The sequence below is a fragment of the Hibiscus syriacus genome, unplaced genomic scaffold (genome assembly GCF_006381635.1).
Source record: "Hibiscus syriacus cultivar Baekdansim isolate YM2019G1 unplaced genomic scaffold, ASM638163v2 tig00110597_pilon, whole genome shotgun sequence".
NCBI lineage: Eukaryota > Viridiplantae > Streptophyta > Magnoliopsida > Malvales > Malvaceae > Hibiscus > Hibiscus syriacus.
The window spans coordinates 671,171-688,543 of record NW_024062795.1 but is presented as its reverse complement, the minus strand read 5'-3'; the positions used below and the strand labels follow the sequence as shown (position 1 = coordinate 688,543).

The window sequence follows — 17,373 nt, the reverse complement described above, 5'->3', positions numbered from 1 at the left end:
CCTCATTGAGCCGTGCATGATGTCTTATATACGTCTTTCGTATTGGTGTCAGGTTGGTGTCAGACCTAGGAAGATGATGACTATTTGTAGGTTTACAAGCTAAATAATTATAGAAATCGATACTAGATTGTATATTATGTGGACCTATTCAATAGGCGAAAAATGGCGGCATAAATGGTGGTTTTTAGAGAAAATTCTAAGAAGGTACAATAATTATATACTATTGACAGAGTGCCTTCCGTATAGGACTGTTCAGCTCGAGAGGTCGATCCAAACGTATACACACTACAAACGGCTGATGGAATTGAAACCAAAAAGTCTGATGGGCAATTGTTTTAAGGTTATACTATATGTTTATTACCTAAATTATTGTTTTTTTTTCGTTTTGATAATTCATTGTTAAAAAATTAATAGAATTGTTGATATGTCATTTTAAATTTTTTTCTCAATGTTGATGTGTCATTATTTTAAGGTGACACATCAGCATCATTGTTAATTTTTTAACAGCATGCGACTAAAATGAAACCAAAATTAAACTCTAAGTATGGTATAAAAAAAGTAGTTGGAGGATCAAAATGGAATAAATGCAATAGTTATGATACTAAATGTGTAGTTGACCATTTTTTTTAATCGTAAATCAGTCTTGTAGATCTCTCCAGCTTTGAAACACACTCTTTCGCTTTGTTTCAGCCAATCGAAGCACAGTCGTCTGCCCTTCTTTGAGTTGTTTAACAGCCGCCCCTCTTTCACTCACAAGTTGCCTACCAGCTCTTGGACAAAATCTTAAAATGTTTTTAAATTTTAAATTTAAAGGTGATTAAGATTTTTATTATTATCGAATCCTTTTTTGGAATTTGTCCTTAATTGTTTTCTTATAAAACGAAGGTTTCAATTCTTCTTTTGATATACCTGCAGTTTTCGATAAATATCTAGGGACAGATGCCAATATAAATAGAATAATATGACATGCTTGAATGTTTAGAGAATGATTTTAAAAAAATGAAAGGGGTATAATAAAATTTACATGAATTTTTATCCTTTATGATAATCGGTACAAAAAATGATGTAAAAATAAAGTTTTTGCAAAGTTGATTAAACGTAATGAAGGTTGATTATAATCTTTGCCTCTTACGGGTCCATTTAAATGGCCAAGTCCGTTAATTTCGAGCCTAATTCAACTTCCGGGTCTGAACGAGGCCCGTATATTTCAAAACACAAAATATAGGAACTCGACACGCTGTTCATGGTAGTTCTTATTCCATCACCTCCGCCTTAAGGCGAACCAGCAGCCGAAGTGCAGTCTTTTGTCAATCCGCCATGGGTAATTCTTCAACAGCTCCCTCGCTTTAACTTCTCTTCATTTTCATACGGCGTGTTCTCTTGTGCTTGGTTTTGATTGTTTTCTTTGGCAGGTAAGGTTCACGGATCTCTAGCTCGTGCCGGTAAGGTGAGAGGCCAAACGCCTAAAGTTGCCAAGCAAGACAAGAAGAAGAAGCCCCGCGGTCGCGCTTACAAGCGTATGCAGTACAACCGCCGTTTCGTCACTGCCGGTAATTACTCGTTCCTCTCTGTTTTTGCTTCCATTTTTTTATCTCATTCAGGTTAATCAACTGATAAAAAACCCCTCTTTTCCTTAATTTATGTTTATTTTTTAATGGGAAATGTTTTTTTTTTCATCTAGAAATCGGATTCCTTTTTTGATATTGGAGAAGGTTATATTGCAAACTGAATTTGACTAAAAGTATATGACTGTAAAGAACTGCGAATGGTCGTTAATTTAGGGATAGTTTATCCTGGGTTTGGAAAAAGTATTGAAAATGAACCGATTCAATAAAAGTTTTAAAAATTACACTTTGAAAATAGTAAAAAAATGTTATTTATGTATTTTTGGGGATATTGCAGTGGTTGGATTTGGTTAAAAGAGGGGACCAAACTCATCTGAGAAGTGAGAGAGCTATGTAAGTGGAGACCTGAAGAGCTGATGCAAGCTTTGATGGATGAAAACCCCTTGTGTTTTTATGTCATTTTTATTAGAAAGAATTGTTTTGGTAGAGATGATTTAGTTATATGTTATCGAGTGTCTTAAATTTTTGTTTATTATGAATGCTGAATCGCTATTATCGACAGGACGGAGTAATGGTTAAATATTAATTAAGTCCGAAATATTAAATTTTTTAATAAAAAAATATTAGGTATTAAAACTCAAAATTTGATACGAATGAAGTGACATTGGTGGTTAAAATATTATTGTCATCCCTTGAGGACCTGAGTTCGAACACTGTATATGTAGAGATATGAATGTTCATTGTCAAATAGTTGAGAGTCTTTGTATGAATATTATCTTGTATTTATTTTAGATTTATTAAGAAAAGCTCAAAAATTCACAAGACAATATTTAATTTTAAACTTACAATAACTTAAATTGTTATTAGATCAAAAAATTAAGAACATGGGTTATCTTTATTTAGTTTGGTTCTTACTTAATTAAATATTTAATAATTTTTTATATTTTTAATTTAAATATTTATTTTTATATGTATTTATTGAATGTATAAAATGTTACAGTGACAGGGTCTCAACAGCTCCGTCTCTGCTCATGGCCATTTCAATGCTCCTTATGATAATTAAGTTCCCCCCCCCCCCCCACCCACTTAATTGAGTTATTGAATTGCATCATGTAGTTCTTTTGATCAGTGAAGCAGGTTGGAGAGATGTTTACCTCAAAATGTTCTTAATCATATTGCAAGTATTGTTTCCTTGAATGAAAGTGCAAGACCCTACTTCTGCAACTAATTACAGGTGAACTTTTTGGTTGCTGAGGCGTATGGTTATTTGAAAAAGGTTGCACAACTTGTATGGCTTGCTTCATGGGAGAGGTTGTTTATGGATGGTGAAAGGTGCAGAAGGGGCATTACCAATGATCCATCATGTTCAGTTTGTGGAGGATGCCAAGAGGCAATTTTGCATGTTATGTGAGGCTGTACAATACCACATTCTTTATGGCGAAAGGTCAGGTGTTGCCCAATTCCAAATGTAGCAGTTTTTTTTCTTAATTTGGAAGTTGGGAATGAACATTGATGCAGTGAGAATATGTTGATGCAAAGAATGAGCTGAGCTGGGTAAGAAATGATGGAACCTTGGACCGCCTGGAGAGGCTCGGAATCAAAGCACCTACTTTAGCTCTGAGTGAGTCTGCAAGACACAATCAACTGCAGGAGGCTTATCACGAAACAAAATGGTACGTGGGTGTTAGGCTGCAACAGGAATGCCGTTTTATGTTTTGTAATTCAAGCACAACTTTGATCACTCTATGACTTTGCTTAAGAAGGTGGGTTTAGGATAGTTGAACTTGACTGTGATAATGAATTTGTAGTCCATATGTTTATGTTTCGAGATGTGAATTGTGGGAGACACCAACTTCCTTTGACGAGGAGACTTGAAGAACTAGAAAAGAGATTGGGAGGTCAGAAATATCTCTCGAGTTTCACATTTTGGCATGTTTTTTTTCCTTTTTTTAGTTGTACCGTTACACGAGTAAAAGTACAGGTTACAGGGCGTGCTTTCGTAGATTCACCTTTGACCTATGTAACATAAAAAAATGTTAATTCAAAAAATAATCTAAAACAAATATTAATTCATATAAATAAGTTTCAATGGGATGATATTTCAATAAAACAACCATGAAATTTTGCACGATATTTAAAAGTTGGGTAGCATTTCGTTAAAAAGAAGGTAGTCAGCTTGGTAATATCCAAACAAATCGAACGCAAAGTATATCAATAAATTGGGTGGAGATGGGGCCCAATCTCCATAAAATCAATCAAATGGGGCGCCACGTCAAAAGCCGACAAGCTCAATGAATAATCAATCCCACTTCCCAAGGCCAAACTTCTCCCTCCTCTTAGGTGACGTTTGGTTGAATATAATCTCTTAGAATTAGTGATAATTAGAATCTAATTCCACCATTTTCTCATATTTGGTTCAAGTTTTTCAAGGAAATTAGAATATCTGATGGAATTCAATTCCATCAAATGAGGGAAAGTGAATTCCAACTAAAAATAGATGGAATTCAATTCCCTTGGAGGGAATTGACATTTGACCATATTATCCTCATCAATCCTTTGATAACTTATTTATATATTGAATAAAAATATTTTTTTATTATTTCGGGTCGGGTCGGGTTTCTAATTCATATATTCGGGTCGGGTCGGGTGAAACTTTATTTTGGTCGGATCGGGTTTTTTTAAGTGATATTCGGGTCGGGTCGGGTTCGGGTTTAGGGTGAAAAAATCGGACAGACCCGAAAATATATATAATTCGGGTCGGGTCAGATTAAGTCATTGTTTTTATTAAATAAAAATAATTTTTTATTATTTCGGGTCGGGTCGGATTTCTAATTCATATATTCGGGTCGGGTCGGATGAAACTTTATTTTGTTCGGGTCGGGTCGAGTTTTTTAAGTGTGATATTCGGGTCGGGTCAGGTTTTTTTAAGTGTGATATTCGGGTCGGTTTTGGTCGGGTTCGAGTTTAGGTTGAAAAAACCAGATCGACCCGAAAATATATATAATTCGGGTCGGGTCGGATTAAGTCACTGTTTTTATTAAATAAAAATAATTTTTTATTATTTCGGGTCGGGTCGGGTCGGATTTCTAATTCATATATTTGGGTCGGGTCGGATGAAACTTTATTTTGTTCGGGTCGGGTTTTTTAAGTGTGATATTAGGGTCGAGTCGGGTCGGGTTTTTTTAAGTGTGATATTCGGGTCGGGTTTGGGTTTAGGGTGAAAAAAACCGGACCGACCTGAAAAAAATATATAATTTTACCTTATATATTTAGGAATAATTACAATAATACCTCTCTATATATAATTTTTTTTAAATTAAGTCGCTGTTTTTATTTAATAAAAATAAAATTTTTATTATTTTGAGTTGTGTCGGGTCGAGTTTCTAATTTATATATTAAATAAAAATAGTTTTTTGTATATTTTTGGTAACTAATTAATATATTCCGATTGGAATGTATCAAAATATTGCTCTATCTTTTGGTAACTTATTAACATATTTTGATTGCGATGATTTTAACTTATAATGTTTATTAGCATGATTTTATAATTTATTGAAATGAATAATCAATCAATAAAATAAAAATTTAATATTTTTAAATTTTTTATAATATATTACTACATGTAAGTTGTAAAATAAACTAAAATAAAGCAAAAAAATAAGAAGGACAATTCTGTCATTTTACATTATTGAAATCAAATTCATCTAACATGTCTGCGAACCAAACAGAATATGAAATTGGATTCCAATTCCATTTATTGTCAACCAAACATAATATGGAATTAGATTTCAATTCTTACATATTCAAATTACTTCACATATTTCAATTTCTTCGTAAACATTTCAACGAACCAAACGCTACCTTAAATTTCCCAACTTAATAAATCCCTAATTTCTCATATTAGGTTGGACTCCCCCCTTTTGCAATAATCTTTTGGCTTTCTTTCTTTTTTTTATTCCATTTTTGAGTGAATGATTTTGTAACACTTTGTATTATATCTGATTGTATTGTTGTTAAACAGAAGATCGGACGTTTAATTGCCGAGAGTTAACAATGTTTAAAGGGCTTTTCGAGAAAACCAAGCCGGAAACAAATGCTCTAACCACGTTAGACAAATTAAATGAGGTATTTCCTCGATTTCTTTACATCAATTCAGCTGTGAGTTTTTGTTTGATTTGATATCATTTGTGTGAATGGTGGGATTTGAGAATTGCGTTTGGTGAAGTTGGTGGACTGAATTCATCAGTCATTATTTGTTAGTAGTCTGGTATTTGCTTGAAAGAATTGAATTTCTGGCAATTCATTTGATATATTCTTAAATTGTTTAGATTACATTTTGGAAGTGCTGCCAATCGCTGAAAAAAACACTGAAGTGGAACAAAATTTCTTATTAAGAAGAAAAAAAAAGAATTTACCTTGCTAAAATAAATTAACTAGAGTTTACCACTTTAGTTCATCCGTTTATGATTGGGAAAATTCGCTTCTTGTGGAGGACGGCTTTTGTTAATTTTGGTTGATGACCTGAAGGTGAAAATGTTGCAATTGACATCATAGTTGCCAAAATTGACCGATAACTTTGATTTGTTCCCCCTGCTTGTAGCACAATTTATAAAGGGAAAGAATGTCATTAATTGTGTAAGCATGTTCCTTATCATCTTTATAAGGTTAGAAGTTTGGGTATATTGGATTTGTATTGCAGATGCTTTCAAACTCCAGAATGGTAATTGTAAAACTGATTCTAGCAGTTTCTATTCCGTGTGGTGCTGCAAATTGCATCTATTTTATTTCAAATAATTGATTTTTATTGTTTCTCTTCAATATTTTGATTAAACTGAACCCCATATTCTCCATCATGTAGACCCTTGAAATGCTTGAGAAAAAGGAAAATTTACTTCTAAAAAAGGCTGCTGCAGAGGTTGAAAAGGCCAAAGAATATGCCAAAGGGAGAAATAAGAGAGGTATTGTTGCAAAGCAATATATATATATACGCAAATAGTAAATATTTTTCCTTGATTTTCATTTTTTTCCTCTGTTGAAAAAAATACTTGGTTTTTTTAGTCAACTATTTGATTTATGACACTGAATTATAGTAAATATTTTGTTTGGTTTCTCGATGCTTGTATACCAATATGTCACATTAGAGGATGTCAAATTCTATCTTGCTGCAATATCATGTGCTGGCTTCTAGTTTACTAAATGTTGGAGCTTCATTATTGTTACTCATAGGTCTTCAGTTTTATGTTAGTTATTTATTTGCTGGTTCTTCTATAATAATTCACCCTCCCCTCCAGGTTTTTCCCTTTTTTGCCTCAATTTTTTGTTCATTTAAATTTTCAGAAGGAAGTAATGATCAAATCAGATTGAAGATGCCCCTAAAGAAAAGAAAATAACACTGAAATGTATTACTGCATTGCAGGTTTCGTGTTTGGGGTCTTTTGATTTCCGAATGACTGACCGTAAGATGTCAAAGTGATGTTCTGGTGCAGACTAACATTACTATGCTATGATATTATTCTTGAATTTCTGATTTATTATGTGCTCATGGCATGTGAAGTTTTAACTAGTAATGATCTTCTAGAATAAAAGTTTAAATAGTTATGATTCTTTTTTTCATCTGAACTACGACTTAATTTAAAAGTTAAATCCATATTGTGCACTGTAATTTCCATATATATATTGCCGACTCTTGTATTCATTATGCTACTCTTATGCAGTGGCTATACAGTGTCTGAAGAGGAAGAAACTATATGAACAGCAAATTGAACAGCTTGGGAACTTCCAGCTCCGTGTTCACGATCAAGTAAGCTTTAAAGTTTTTTAATTTTGTGTTTTAACTGAGTCCTAGGATGCTTTTTTGAGTGTCTTTTACATTTTTATGGTGCTGTTCTGATTGATCTGTATCAACTTCTACAGATGATATTGTTAGAAGGTGCGAAAGCCACTACCGATACTGTAGATGCATTGAGAACTGGAGCAGCAGCAATGAAGGCAATGCAGAAAGCAACGTATGTAACTGATATGTTTTTATTGTTAGCCTAAGTAGGCTTTTCTTCGTAGTACTTGCCCCTTTGCATCGCTATTTACCACACTATTGAAGCATGGTAGCTTGGCATCCACACTATCTAAATCAGCGCTTTTTCTTCAAACTTCATGAAGCACAGGCAGTGACTAATTCTCACTGTTTTACCAAAAATTGCCTTCTTTACAGGAATATAGATGACGTTGATAAAACAATGGATGAAATCAACGAACAAACTGAGAATATGAAACAGATTCAGGAAGCACTTTCAAATCCTGTCGGAGCTGCAGCTGATTTTGACGAGGTTATTACTTTTTTATCCACTCTTCTTTTTCTTCTTACTGCTGTTATTGATGTTTAAGGCATTTACATGCATCTAACTATAAGTTGATCACTTTTGATTCCAGGATGAATTGGAGGCAGAACTCGAAGAACTTGAAGGTGCCGAGTTGGAAGAGCAGCTTCTCCAACCTGCAACAACTACTGCAGCTCCGGTCCAGGTGCCTGCTGGCAGGCAACCGGCTCGACCCGTTCCTCAAAAGCGCACAGCCGAGGAAGATGAACTCGCTGCATTGCAAGCTGAGATGGCACTTTAAGGTAATTCATGAAGTTCAGTTCACTCTCTGGGGGGAATTAAGTACAGAGCTGTAAAACATAGCCAAGTTATCCGATGGTGTAGTTCACCATTGCTTCCATGATTGAACCATGAAAGAGAGGAGGGGCCATATATTTGTATTATTGACTCTAATTTTGTGTGCATTTAATGTTCGATGATGTACTAATCCCATGATTTTTGTACCGTTATGCTAGATAAATTACTGGGTAGGCCACTGTGGTCTCGTTTGTAAAATCATAAATATTTCAGATTATAAAAAGACCACAATAAATCCATCCTGCATTTTTGTTGCTATTGGAGTATAGGAAAGGCAAAAAACTCATTCTTCTGTCTTTACCTATTTTGTTAAATTTAAAATTTTGATCACGATTTAAATAATAATTATTAATTTTTTTAAATTAAATTCTGGTATTAATCTTTATATTAAATTTAAATTATAAAATTAGTCCATGTTTTTCAATTTGATTTTTTTAAACATTTATAATTTAATCATATTATATATGTATATTTGGTCAATAATTTAAATTAAGAGAAATCTAGAGATTTTTAATAGGCAAAACTAAAGTTAGGGACTAAATATGGAAATGTACAAATGTTAATTAAATAATTAATTTCCTCCATTTTACTCTTACCTTGTGTGTGTAGGTGTGAAATTGACAGAAGGAAAATGATACAGAACAGAAGCACCTAACCTTGACTAACAATGGTACTATTAATTAATTCATGTGATTTTAAAGTCTTATAGGAATTATTGAACAAAAACAATCATCAAACAAAGTGGATGGTCCAACACCATGGTGTACACCAACGCTGAACAATACCTGGCAGCACCCTCTTGTGTGATGATAAATATTGTGTTTTTTTAAAATGTTTTTTTTTTAAATATATAGACTAGGACTATATTGCTGGAATAAAAAGTGATATATAGACTATTTCACACGATGAGATGATATCGATATAATCAAAATGTATAACATTTTTTGTTGTTCGGTTTAATATTTTAGGTAGGTTGTAATTTAAAATACTACTCAAAATCATAATAAAATATGTGAAATGAGTAACATTTTCGGTTTCATTGTAAAATGTTACGAATTAAGTTTGAATCAATTTAAAAATTTATGTAACATATAAAGTTACAACCGAAAATGTTATTAAAACATATAACATTTTATATTGTTTGGGTTAACATTTTATGTTTAAGAAAGATTTTGAATAAATATTATCTTGTAATAATCTCAACTATTCAAAAATATATAATAACATTTTATGTTGCTCGGGTTAATATTTTATGTCACAACCTAAAATGTTACCAAATTCATAACAAAGTTTATAAAATGAGTAACATTTCTAGTTGCAACGTAAAATATTACCATCAAATTAAGTTGAAATCAATTTAGAAACTCGTGTAATATTTAATGTTGTAACTGGAAATGTTGCTACTAGAAATGTTATCACAATCTATAACATTTTAGGTTGTTCAAGTTAATATTTTAGATTTCAATAGAGAACTTTATCTAAAATTATAATAAAGTATAAAAAATCAATAATATTTTTTATTGCAGCTTAAAATGTTGTTCTCAAATTAAGTTTTAATCAATTTAAAAGTTCATATAAAATTTTAGATTATAACTGAAAATTTTATCAATATATACAACATTTGAGATTACAATCTCAAATGTTACTGAAATTATAACAAATTTATTAAAAAGATAACATTTTTAATTGTAACATAAAATATTATCTTTAATATTAAGTTTAAATTCACTTTTTTAGTTTTTTACCATATTTTAACTGTCGCACAGTAAATGAGCACACCGATACTTCATTCACGCATGATAAATGGATCAGATTTCATCCCATTTCTTCTCTCACGTGTATCCAGAGAACTCCGCACGTGCTAAAATCCTCATTATCTGCCAATCAAACGCACGTTCCGAAGCTGACCAGAAAAACCAACGGCTCAAGCCAGTTGCTCGCATCTCCTACAAAACCCTTCGACATCCATCCCGGGCCGGCTTCACAGCGTCCGTACGATCTAAGGCTTTTCAGAGACCCCCGATCACTATGTACCGAACCGCGGCTTCTCGCCTCCGGTATCTCAAGGTAAGTCCAGAAGTTCCTGAAACCCTAATTTGTGATCGCTTACAATTCAATCTCGCTATTGTAGTCTGTCTCCTATGTCGAATATTACAGAGCTGATTCGATTCGATTCGATTCGATTCAATTATGCTTTGATTTTCTTATTCATCAATCTGCGGCTGCTTTCGTGTTTAGATGATAGATCTGTTATTTTATTTGCCACTGATTCTTGGCCTGCTAGTTAGATTTATAATGACATATAGTTGTCTTTTTTTAGTTCAGAAATTGGATTTGATTACAAATCTGAGCTTTGTTCAGGTCGAGAGTCTAGACTAAATGTTTATTGAGAGATTAACCCTTTTGTATTCCATTTGTTAATTAACATATCGAGTGATCAGTCCTTTAGAATTCCAATTTTTGAAACAGTTCCATATTGTATAACAATAGCAGATTTATTATTATTTTTAATTATTTGAATATATTCTAAAGAATCGGGGATGGGGGGAACTTGTTAGGATAATTACAAACTGTGGAAAAAAAAGCTACCTCTCCGGGAATGTGTAGTTACTAGAAACAAAAGATTTACTAGTGCACTAGAATTTTGTCCTAAAATCGTGATTCATATAAAGCAATTGAATAACTAGAGAACATTATTGAAAGATGGTCAAGTCTAAATATGCCTGAGTGGATTGTGTACTTTATCCATCTCCTTCCAAATGAGTGTTCTATAAGCGGTCCTAGAAAGTGTAAGTTCAAGGAAAAAAGTTGGCTGTGTACCTTTTAGAACTTTTTCAATCCGTGGAATTTCGAGATAAATTCTGACCTACCTATATTTTAGAGAGATTCCCAATGCTTTTTTCTTGGCCTGTTTACAGAAAGAACAAGGAACTTATGATACCTAGGTTTGTCCAACTAATTGCCCACAGCTGCTAGTACTTGGCGAAGAAATTTCCCAACAATTGTTTATCTGTGTGTAAAAGGAAGCTTGTCCAAGAGAGATCCGCCCATCACTTAATTTATACTTGACCAAAGGTTTTGGCCATAACTTCAGTTCTAGCTACATTTATGAGGCTGAAGGCGTACCTAAATACTTCTGTTTTTCTTTTATTGAAATTTCCTCTCCTTTTTTTTTTAATTTACAATTATTTTATTTGTTCGGGAGGAAATTTTTTAAAACAAGTTAGGCATGTCAACTTCAAAATGATTATTATTTTGAAGGTGGCCGTTTCTTCTGTTATGATTCATTTGGTAAAGTTTTCCTTATACTATGTTTGAATGTATTTATGAGTATAGGGTCGCGCATACCGTATAGCGCCTGCAAGGTTTGCAAGTTCCACTACTGTTGCTACAACATCATCCTCTTCTGGTGGCCTCTTAAGTTGGCTGACTGGAAGTCAGTCCAAGTCCATACCACCACTAGATTTTCCCCTACCAGGTGTTGCACTACCACCTTCATTGCCTGATTATGTTGAACCTGGTAAAACTAAGATTACAACTCTTCCAAATGGCATAAAAGTTGCTTCAGAAAACTCTGCAGTACGTATTCTTTTTGTGAAGAATGTTTTCCATATAAGTTCTCTTCTTTTAGAAGAGAACTAATTTTCTAGTTTATTGAGGAATTGGCTTTTTTTTTGCCAAGCAGAGTCCTGCTGCTTCAATAGGATTATATATTGATTGTGGTTCAATCTATGAGTCACCAGCCTCATTTGGGGTGTCACACCTACTTGAGCGTATGGCCTTCAAAAGCACAACAAACCGAAGCCATTTGCGTATTGTGAGGGAAGTAGAGGCAATTGGTGGCAATGTGAATGCTGCAGTTTCTCGGGAGCAGATTGGATATACCTTTGATGCTTTGAAGACTTATGTTCCTGAAATGGTAGAATTGCTTGTTGATTGTGTGAGAAACCCTGCTTTCTTGGATTGGGAGGTCAATGAACAAGTAAATGTCTTAATCTTGCTGCTTTTGTGCTAAATAATTTTGTGCAGCTTCAGATTAAATGCCCTTGTGAGATTGCAATTTGGTATTTCACCTTTTGCAGCTTGAGAAAGTGAAAGAAGAAATTGCCGATGCAACAAAGAATCCACATGGCTTGCTTTTAGAAGCTATTCACTCGGCTGGTTATTCTGGTGCATTGGCAAATTCTCTTTTAGCCCCAGAATCTGCAGTTAATTTATTGAATAGTACAGTTTTGGAGGCTTTTGTTGTGGTGAGTCTAATAAAACTTAATTGGTTATGCTTTAACTGCTAATTGTTAATTGCACTTCACATTCTACCTGACCATTGTATATCCTTCTCACTAGTTAATTTGTTTTGCCATGAAAATATTAGGAAAATTTTACTGCTTCTCGGATGGTACTGGCAGCAACTGGTGTTGAACATGAAGAATTGTTGTCTGTTGCAGAACCACTTTTGTCAGACCTTCCCAATATCCCTCGTTCTCAGGAACCAAAATCTGTGTATACTGGAGGAGATTTTCGTTGCCAAGCTGATTCAGGGGTATGCATCATGAAAAATACTTTAAAATGAGTTTTGCTTTTATTTTTCTTCCCAGTCTGAGTTGTAAATGATTTTAAATTGCAGGATCTAACTCATTTTGCTCTTGCATTTGAACTTCCTGGTGGTTGGCACAATGAAAAGGAAGCTATAATTTTGACCGTTCTTCAGGTTTCTAACATTGAATTTCTATATCTGCTCAGTGTCCTTGTCATGCAACGCTTCTATTTTTGATGTAGTTAATAAAAAATCTTGCTAGGATTTTGCTATCTTGCTTGCTTGATTTTTATTTTATTTTTTGTTCTCCCTGTTCACTACTGTTCAATATAAGAAGATTGATAAATAATAAATCTAATTGTTCTCTAGATTCTAATGGGAGGTGGTGGATCGTTTTCAGCTGGTGGCCCTGGAAAAGGAATGTATTCAAGACTACGTAAGTTGATTGTGGTGTATACTCTTTACCTTTCAGTATATGACATTTTATAGTTTTAGAGTAAGGTAGAAAGAGTAATTTGTTATTTTAGTGAATACTTTATGTTCAACTTTTTTCGGAAACCAGACACCTAGTTTCTTTTAGTAATTTAGCCTATCTGTATAATTAAGCCTGAAAGTGCTTTGGTTAAATTAAGAGCAGATCTTCGCGTCTTGAATCAGTATCCACAAATTCAGTCATTTTCAGCATTCAACAGCATTTACAACCATACTGGCTTTTTTGGAATACAAGCTACAACTGTGAGTTGGCTTTTAAACCTTTCATTGCTTATTCTTGTATAGTTATCTATTCCTACCTCTATCTTCCCTGCTCCCATATGTCTTTGTGTAGCAAGATCTCAAGTTGAGGACTTTCTTTTATTGGGTACATTGTTCTGCACGGATTTTTTTTTTGTTGGGGAGAGATTCTTTGTTCCATTTTTATCTCCACTGTTGCTCTTTTGTTTTGTCTCGTTTTACTATTTCCTTTGGCACTAGTGATGTTGAAGCCACAGGCTTTGCCAAAAATATAGGACAACAGATCAGGTTTGATGGTGTTATGGATGGTGTGTTCTGAGTTTATATTTCCTTTGTTAGATTGAATTAGGAAAATTCTTGGATGGTAAAGCTCGTAAATCATAACAGTTAATTTATGTTAGCATGTAAATGATGTTAAATGCTAGTGATTTCCGATTACAGCCATGAGAGAGTGAAATTGCCCAGTTCCATATAAACTAACAATAGGGACTTTCACAACTAACTCATTGATTGCAAGAAATGTATTTGTTAAATGCTAGTAATTGGCTTGGGTACAAGGCCACAATGACTCACATTTCAAGTTTTTCTTGGCTTAATCAAATTGTTCTATTGTTGTTACCTGTCTGTTCTCTCAACTCTCTTTTCTTGGTCTTTCAATTAAATTAATTCTAGATTTCCTATAGTACAGATACTGTCTGATGATAGTACTAATCTTGATGAGACTGATGTTTCTGGACTCAGGGTTCTGATTTTGTACCTTCTGCCATTGATGTAGCTGCCAATGAGCTTATTGCTGTTGCAACACCCGGACAAGGTTAGCAGCTCTTTATTCTGGCAATTACTTGGTATTTGCTGCAACACTCACTCGATTGCCTGTTATTGGAACATTTTTCATGGTGTTCTTTACAGTTGAGCAGAAGGAACTGGACCGTGCTAAACAGTCAACCAAGTCTGCCATTTTGATGAATTTGGAATCCAGAGTATGTTAACCGATCTCTTTTGTTTATTGATTATAGTTGAACTTAATTCTGCTGGTTGAGGTCCTTGAGGGTTCATATTCTCCTGCCAAGTGTTGCTGTTTACTCGTGAGGTGTTTTCTGCAGGCAGTTGCTTCAGAAGATATTGGCAAACAAATCTTGACATATGGGGAGAGGTACGACCATTTATATATTCTAGCTTTTCGCCATTTCCGTGATCGACAATGACACTGCTAATTAGCTTCTTGTTGACATCTATATCTATTACTGTTTTCTTTTTCATATTTCAGTTTACTAGTAAACCACTATGATATTTCCTTTGTCTAATAAAATTGTTTTGAATTTATCAGGAAGCCTGTGGAGCATTTCTTGAAGGTCGTTGATGAAATTACACCAAAGGATATTTCTTCAGCAGCCGAAAATCTTCTATCTTCTAATCTCACAATGGCATCATACGGGAATGGTAGTTCTCTGTTTAGTTAAAACATAAAAGCACTGGGATTCATTTGTTTTACTAGAATGCATTTTAAAATATTAACTCGTTGGTTTTGCTCATGTTTTGCAGTCATTAATGTCCAAAGATACGACTCTGTCAGCAGCAAGTTCAAGGCCAAATGAAGCTGCTTTGCCCTATCGAACTTGGGTATTTCCCCTGTTGTTCGACAGTATTTACGCATCTGCATACCTTAAGTGCCGTTTTTTACAAGTTGCGGTTGAAAGTAAGGAGTTAAGGTTGTGCCATGTTGAACAATAAATTCTTTGACCCTTAGCTAGCAAGCAAACATATTAGTGAAATAATAGCTTCTGCAAACTGTGGGGTTCGCATGTTTTTCCTTAATCCCATGATTTGGGTCATGGTTGGGCAAAAAATAAATATACTTTACACAAAGCGAACTCAACAATCATTGTTGAACTTGGAGCACAAAATTTGACTGGAAATTGTTTTGCTTTACGTATGTTAGAACATGTGCAGGTTACGGCTCAATTTTCAGAAAACGATGAAGGTTAATACCTAAAATAACCCTCAAAAAGAAAAAAAATCAATCAAGTCCAACGACTACATTCACACTCAATGAACCCTTTTTAAGTCTCATTCGCTATTTTTTTCCTGTTCATTGTGTGAATTGAATTATGTTGTCGTGGCAAGCGGGATTTATGAGATGAGGCGTATAAACATTTGAAAATTACAAAACAATTATATAGAAACTTTTATAGAACTAATGAGGCCAAGCAAATGAGACTATCCAAGTACTTTATAAGTGTAGAACTCTCACTGTATGTGTATTTAAATATAGAACATTGTTTATTCTTTACAGAATGGCGGCCTGTACATTTATGCTCTCTGTTTGATTCCAAAGAAAAATCAATACTTAAGAGCAACAGTGGCTGAGTTTTAACTTAAAAGAAAATTCAATACCTATAGGTGTTTACAAAATAAACTTCAATACGTATGCAATTGGGTGCTAGAAGTTGAGATTAATGTCGTGGATCATCGGTAGGGGATCTGTAAGTATTTTTAAGGTAGGTACATGTATATTAATAACATAAATTTTTCGTATAGACTAAAGCCGCTAGACACAAATAAAATTTCAAAATGGACACCCTCTATAAAATGAACTGCTAATATAAATAATTTCGAATTTCAGAGTAAATACTTGTCCATCTTGAACAGTCCTACATTCACCACACTGTGGATCACGAGTTGAGGCCTAAGAGGTTCTTAATAATATATTGAACTTATTCAGATCACATGATTTGGTCCATACTTGAAGAATGCAAGGTCATATTGGACTTGAAAAAATGTTTCCATCATTTTCTAGGATGAGTAAATCCATAAATGTGAACACACTACAAAGAAAATAAATGGAGATGTGATACAGTTTGCTTAGTTAGCCTATTTTAGTTAGATGGGAGTTCATCTTAGTTGTTAATATAAATAAGGGTAAACTACACATTTAGTACCCCAATCATCACTTTTGTTCCATTTCAGTCACTCAATTATTTTTTTAAAAACCATATTTAACGTTATGTTTCGGTTTTATTTTGGTCACTAATCATTAAAAAATTAATGATAATACTGATGGATTTCATAAGGTAATGCTATTTCATCATTAATTTTCTTTTTAAATGTCACATCAGCAATTCTGCTAATTTTTTAATAACGGATAATCAAAATGAAATTAAAACATAACTTTATATATGATTTTAAAAAAATATAATAGTTAGATGATCAAAATAAAATAAAAATAATAATTATATTAGTAAACGTGTAGTTTATCCTATAAATAAATATGCATCATTTACAGAGACACAATTATAAATAAAAATCTTTCTCACAACATTTATATCATCCATTTATTCCCAATAAATAAACATTTACTCTAAATCTCTCTTATTCTCTTCCTGTCTTGTTGCCTTTCTTTTTTTTTTTTTTTTATTTGTGCTCATTTAAGTATTAGTGCTTTAAGTGTCTTAAAGAATTATAGATTCTCACGGGTTATTTTGCAGACTGATTTAAGCCAATGATTCAAGTTTTAATGTTTTATTAGCCAAGGACACATGGATCGCTAGTTGAGACTCAACCTTGTGACATCGAGCTCAAGTTAAAATGTTTACTGCAAATAAAGATATTAAAATAATTGGATTCCAATTATTAAAGATATGTTAAAAAGTTTTTTTTTTATATAAATCTTGAATTTTTATATAAAAAATAATTGAAAAACTGATTTAAAAAATAATCTTAAAATTATTTTTATATAAAAATATTTTATCCTCAATTACTTATTATATCAAATGTGTTCTTAATTTCAAAAGGCGCTTTTGAAAATAATAAAGAACTAGACCTTCGTCTAAGACACCTTTGCCACTGGGCAGCTCCTAATTATGAAAACCCA

The 17,373-nt window shown here is 33.3% G+C and overlaps 2 protein-coding genes and 1 pseudogene across 2 annotated transcripts; all 3 read left to right on the top strand.

Annotated features, from left to right (window-relative positions):
* Positions 1 to 1,213: 1,213 nt before the first annotated feature.
* On the top strand, positions 1,214 to 2,224 carry LOC120134121 (annotated as a pseudogene).
* A 3,326-nt stretch (positions 2,225 to 5,550) lies between these two features.
* LOC120134119 (vacuolar protein sorting-associated protein 32 homolog 2-like) lies at positions 5,551 to 8,338 on the top strand. Its single transcript, XM_039150593.1, has 6 exons — positions 5,551 to 5,690; positions 6,424 to 6,523; positions 7,280 to 7,365; positions 7,479 to 7,570; positions 7,774 to 7,888; positions 7,992 to 8,338. Exons 1-6 carry the CDS (start codon positions 5,619 to 5,621, stop codon positions 8,178 to 8,180), a joined length of 654 nt encoding a protein of 217 aa, XP_039006524.1. The 5' UTR covers positions 5,551 to 5,618; the 3' UTR covers positions 8,181 to 8,338.
* A 1,811-nt stretch (positions 8,339 to 10,149) lies between these two features.
* LOC120134115 (mitochondrial-processing peptidase subunit alpha-like) lies at positions 10,150 to 15,438 on the top strand. Its single transcript, XM_039150589.1, has 13 exons — positions 10,150 to 10,303; positions 11,573 to 11,815; positions 11,922 to 12,218; positions 12,319 to 12,486; positions 12,609 to 12,776; positions 12,861 to 12,944; positions 13,140 to 13,206; positions 13,408 to 13,505; positions 14,244 to 14,316; positions 14,412 to 14,482; positions 14,606 to 14,655; positions 14,830 to 14,942; positions 15,045 to 15,438. The coding sequence occupies exons 1-13, from the start codon at positions 10,265 to 10,267 to the stop codon at positions 15,095 to 15,097; spliced, it is 1,524 nt and encodes a 507-aa protein (XP_039006520.1). The 5' UTR covers positions 10,150 to 10,264; the 3' UTR covers positions 15,098 to 15,438.
* Positions 15,439 to 17,373: the final 1,935 nt, after the last annotated feature.

Bases quoted from the DNA above. Each gene is read 5' to 3' on its own strand.
- LOC120134119 (XM_039150593.1), top strand. From the start codon at position 5,619: ATGTTTAAAGGGCTTTTCGAGAAAACCAAGCCGGAAACAAATGCTCTA. The intron at 5,691-6,423 runs GTATTTCCTCGA...TCCATCATGTAG, and splicing joins CGTTAGACAAATTAAATGAG to ACCCTTGAAATGCTTGAGAA. The intron at 6,524-7,279 runs GTATTGTTGCAA...ACTCTTATGCAG, and splicing joins CAAAGGGAGAAATAAGAGAG to TGGCTATACAGTGTCTGAAG.
- LOC120134115 (XM_039150589.1), top strand. From the start codon at position 10,265: ATGTACCGAACCGCGGCTTCTCGCCTCCGGTATCTCAAG. The intron at 12,487-12,608 runs GTGAGTCTAATA...TGAAAATATTAG, and splicing joins TTTTGGAGGCTTTTGTTGTG to GAAAATTTTACTGCTTCTCG. The intron at 14,943-15,044 runs GTAGTTCTCTGT...CATGTTTTGCAG, and splicing joins AATGGCATCATACGGGAATG to TCATTAATGTCCAAAGATAC.